Genomic DNA, 4229 nt, shown 5'->3' with positions numbered 1-4229 from the left:
AAGGGTCCAGGAATTGGCCTGCTGGGAATTTCCAAAGGGGCTGAACTCAGCCTCTCCATGGCCTCTTTTCTGAAAGGCATCACAGCTGCTGTCATTATCAATGGCTCCATGGTCAATACTGGCAGAACCTTAAAATACAAGGATGAGAGTCTACCCACTGTGGGCAGTGACATAAATCGAACTAAAGTAACCAAAGATGGCTTTTCAGATATGGTGGATTTTCTGAATGTCCCTCTGGAAGGAGCTGACCAGAGGAGCATCATTCCCGTGGAAAGGTCTGACACAGCCTTCCTGTTCCTTGTAGGTCAGGATGACCACAACTGGAAGAGCGAGTTCTATGCCAGAGAGGCCTCCAAACTCCTGCAGGCCCATGGGAAGGAAAAGCCCCAGATCATCTGCTACCCAGAGACAGGCCACTATATTGAGCCCCCTTACTTCCCCTGGTGTAAAGCTTCAGTACACAGTTACTTTAATATTGTTGTGATCTGGGGAGGGGAGTCCAGGGCTCATGCCATGGCCCAGGTGGATGCTTGGCAGCAACTCCAGACTTTCTTCCATAAACATTTGAATGAACATGAGAGGCCAGTCCCAGCAAAACTGTGATTTTCTTTGAGTGGTGACATTTCTGGTGGTGATCCCTCCTGAGAATAGCTGCCCCCCCCCCCATTAGGATGTGTGTGCATTGTTTTCTCCTTTCAATAAAGTCTTGAAGTTTTTCCCCACAATGTTTTTATGGACTGTGTTTGAGGAAGAATTAGGTTTTACTTTTCTATGGTGCCAAGGACTAAGCCCAGGGCTTGTGCATAGTAGGCTAGCACTCTGCTGCTGAGCTATCCCATTGCACCTTAGTGGGCAGCAATTTTTAAGACCCCTAAGAGCTTGAGAAGCATCTTTGCTTCGTGGCACAGCATGCAACTGATAATGCTTCAGTGCCTGCTACATAATGCAAGCCAATAACTGTTTACTAAATGGCTGTTCATACATGAATCCATAATCTCTGTTCCAGAAAACATATGCCATAACCCCTCATGTATGTAGGTTCGGCATTGCAGATTCTACCACCCAAAGATCAAACCTATTTGAAAGCACAGTAAATCTTCACTGCACATACAGGGGCCGTTTCAGGGTCTTTTGCTCAAGCCTTCTACTGTAGTAGAGGAGCTATTTGCACAGTGTTTGTGCTATACTGAGGGTCACAGGTAACCTGGCTGTGACCTTAATGTTTTAACATAGATTTTCTGATTACATGCCAATTCCACACCATTTCATATGAAGTATATGAATAGTTGCAGTTTTGGGGTCCAGGTACCAATTGTTCATGAATGCCAGTAAACAGCTGTAATATAAAACTCATTACAATGTTAGATTTGGGGCTAGAGAGTTGGCTCAGTGGTTAAGAACGCTGACTACTCTTCCAGAGGTCCTGAGTTCAATTCCAGCCACCACATGGTGGCTCACTACAATTTATAATAAATCCAAGGCCCTTTTCTTGTGTTTTTGAAGACAGTGACAATACAGTCACATACATTAAATAAATAAATAAATAAATAAATAAATAAATAAATAAATCTTTAAAAATATATCAGATTTTGGCCTGGCAGTGGTGGCACACGCCTTTAATCCCAGCACTTGGGAGGCAGAGACAGGTGGATTTCTGAGTTCGAGGCCAGCTTGGTCTACAGAGGGAGTTCCAGGACAGCCAGGGCTATACAGAGAAATCCTGTCTCGAAAAACCAAATATATATATATTTAATATTTAATTTTTAATATTTTAATTTCTCCTCTTAGAATGGAAGTCATAACACTTTAGGTACAGACTATTTACTAGTTAGAAATAAGAGTAATAAAAAAATTTAAAGCAAATATGCATCTAGTTTTGTAATAGCTTCTCAAATGAATAAGGATTCTTCTAGCAAAGCAATTGTATTGAGTTCTTGTTAATCCTATAGACATATAACTCCAGTATTTTAAAAGTTAGGAAAACATTTAGATTAGAATTATGGGATTTTTAACAATGATAATAGTGAAAATATATACCACGGACCACCCACCCAGGTGTGGGGGTCCCTCGGATGTGGGTTCTCGATGCCAGGTGGGTAAGGATTTGGTGGTGACAAGCAGAAACAAACACAGAGGCAGTTTGAATCTGAGTGTATTTTGCAGCTCTCAAGCAAGGGTTTTTATGCATAAAGAAACAGGTATTGCAATAGTGAAAACATAGACATTGTAATAATCATTTGGCATGACAAAATACAAAATCATTCAAGTATTACAACCTCAAAAAGGTATATTCAATGAAGCAGCAAAGTAGAACAGATATGATTATGATTATTTGATCCAAGCACAAGCTAATGAATTTTTATGATCAGTTGCTATTTAACCTCTAGTTCCTGTTCTTCTGAAACTCTTCAAAGCATAAATTTAAACTGTTTTAATTCTTCCTATTTAAAGTTTTCTTATACAAGATACCAAAACCTACCTTCGATAACCCACATGCAGCCATATTAAATATTATTGTTGGGAAGGTTATATTTATCATTATTATCTTATGCATAACTTATAAAGTAAAGCGCTGATTTTCCCAGAGATGACGTCATGATTAGTGACTCCATGTCAAGGGATGGTGTTGTACCCATTATTCCCGCTTAAGATTTTAGCCTAGGCTATCAGGAACATCTTGTATATAGGAAAAGGAATAGGAAACATCAAACAGGAAAGTTGCCAAGAGAACTAAGGCTTAATGATTTTTCTCCGGCGAAGAGTTCCACAAGTGGTTCCAGGAGGCCTCCCCCTTTTGAGGTCAATTGCCTCAGCCTGTGGAATTTATCACACAGATCCTCCTGGAGGTGGTGTGGCAAATATATAAAAGTGAGACCACCTGATATAAATAGTCCAATAAACTTAAATGTTTCTTAAAACATTAACTGTATTTGCACCTTAACTTATTATAGTTGTGTTCTGATTCTTTAATTTTTTTTTAAAAAAGGCAACCAACTGTTTATTTATATATTTTCCTTTGAAACTCAAGAACATTAGGTGTTTTACAGAGACCTGAAAGAATGGTGCCGTAGAAGACAGCCTTACTTCTGTTTCAATGGACCTTTTTGTTTGTTTGTTTTTGTTTGTTTGTTTTTGTTTTTTGGGGTTTTTTTTTTTTTTTTTTTGAGTCAGGGTTTCTCTGTGTAGCCCTGGCTGCCCTGCAACTCACTCCGTAGACCAGGCTGGCCTCAACTCAGAAATCCACTTGCCTCTGCCTCCCAAGTGCTGGGGATCAAAGGCATGTGCCACCACTGCCTGGCTTCAGTGTACTTTTACACACAAATGTAACAAAGGATCCAAGGAAAGTTGTTTGAGTTTAGAAAAACATGTAGACAAATGCCAGTAGGCACATACTGAATATTAACAGAGCAGCCCTTTCCCCGAACTCTCTCAGGACATACAATTTAAACAACTGCCTGGCACATACTATAGATTAAATCTGGAAAAGCGCAAAAACAAGGCTGAAGGCCAGATCCAGACTCAGGGTACATTGAGAATAGCGCTCAGCACATCCTTTCACCAGACTGGATGTTCCAACATCCAACAAGAACAGACATGAATGTAAATGTTTGTCATAGGAGTCACGAAATCACGTCCAAGAACAATCCAGGGGATGAAATGCACCTGAGGTAAAAGGCCCCCTGCTTTTTCTCCTGGATCCTCTCTCACAGTCCCCCAAGGCATTTTTTTTATCATGTATGTGTTCCCCTTTGCTCTGTTTTCCTTTTTTGAATTTTCTGCCAAAGCAGGCAGAAAAGAGAAAGAGAAAATGAGGGAAAGTTTAAGCCTTGGTGCAACCGTAATAAACACCCACAGGGAAAGATAGAAATAAAATTTTCAGCTTTTGGAAGTGAGGGTAAAATTCTTTCCCTCTATCCTGCATGTTCAATAACCTGAAATTAAACCCAACACTGATACACAGGAGACCCATGCATTTACAAAATGTGCCAGGCAAGTCCTAGCCAAGGATGCAGCCTTGTCGAGAGGGAGGAGGAGACTGAGGCACCAGATCCCTTGCAACTTGTCACTCAGGGAGACCAAGAGGCAGAGAAAGAATTGAATCTTTAGAGGTGGCCATAAGAGAGCTCAGGGGATGGATATCCTAAACTGCCTTCCTGTAGTGTCGGACCAGCGGATCTACTCGGGTCATCCGTAACTTTGAACTAGAGGTTGGACCAGACCTGTGGGAA

At 40.8% G+C, this 4229-nt stretch overlaps 1 protein-coding gene across 1 annotated transcript in view; it reads left to right on the top strand.

The window, feature by feature from the left end:
• LOC116081072 (acyl-coenzyme A thioesterase 5-like) overlaps positions 1–725 on the top strand; it is an 8201-nt gene extending 7476 nt beyond the window's left edge. Inside the window, exon 2 of the mRNA XM_031357733.1 lies at positions 4–725. Coding sequence (XP_031213593.1) covers positions 4–603 — 600 coding nt within the window. The 3' untranslated portion in view covers positions 604–725. The remainder of the gene's footprint in view (positions 1–3) is intronic.
• Positions 726–4229: the final 3504 nt, after the last annotated feature.

The sequence above is a fragment of the Mastomys coucha genome, unplaced genomic scaffold (genome assembly GCF_008632895.1).
Source record: "Mastomys coucha isolate ucsf_1 unplaced genomic scaffold, UCSF_Mcou_1 pScaffold6, whole genome shotgun sequence".
Classification (NCBI taxonomy): domain Eukaryota; kingdom Metazoa; phylum Chordata; class Mammalia; order Rodentia; family Muridae; genus Mastomys; species Mastomys coucha.
The sequence above is the reverse complement of the archived record's forward strand: the minus strand, read 5'-3'. Positions and strand labels throughout refer to the sequence as shown.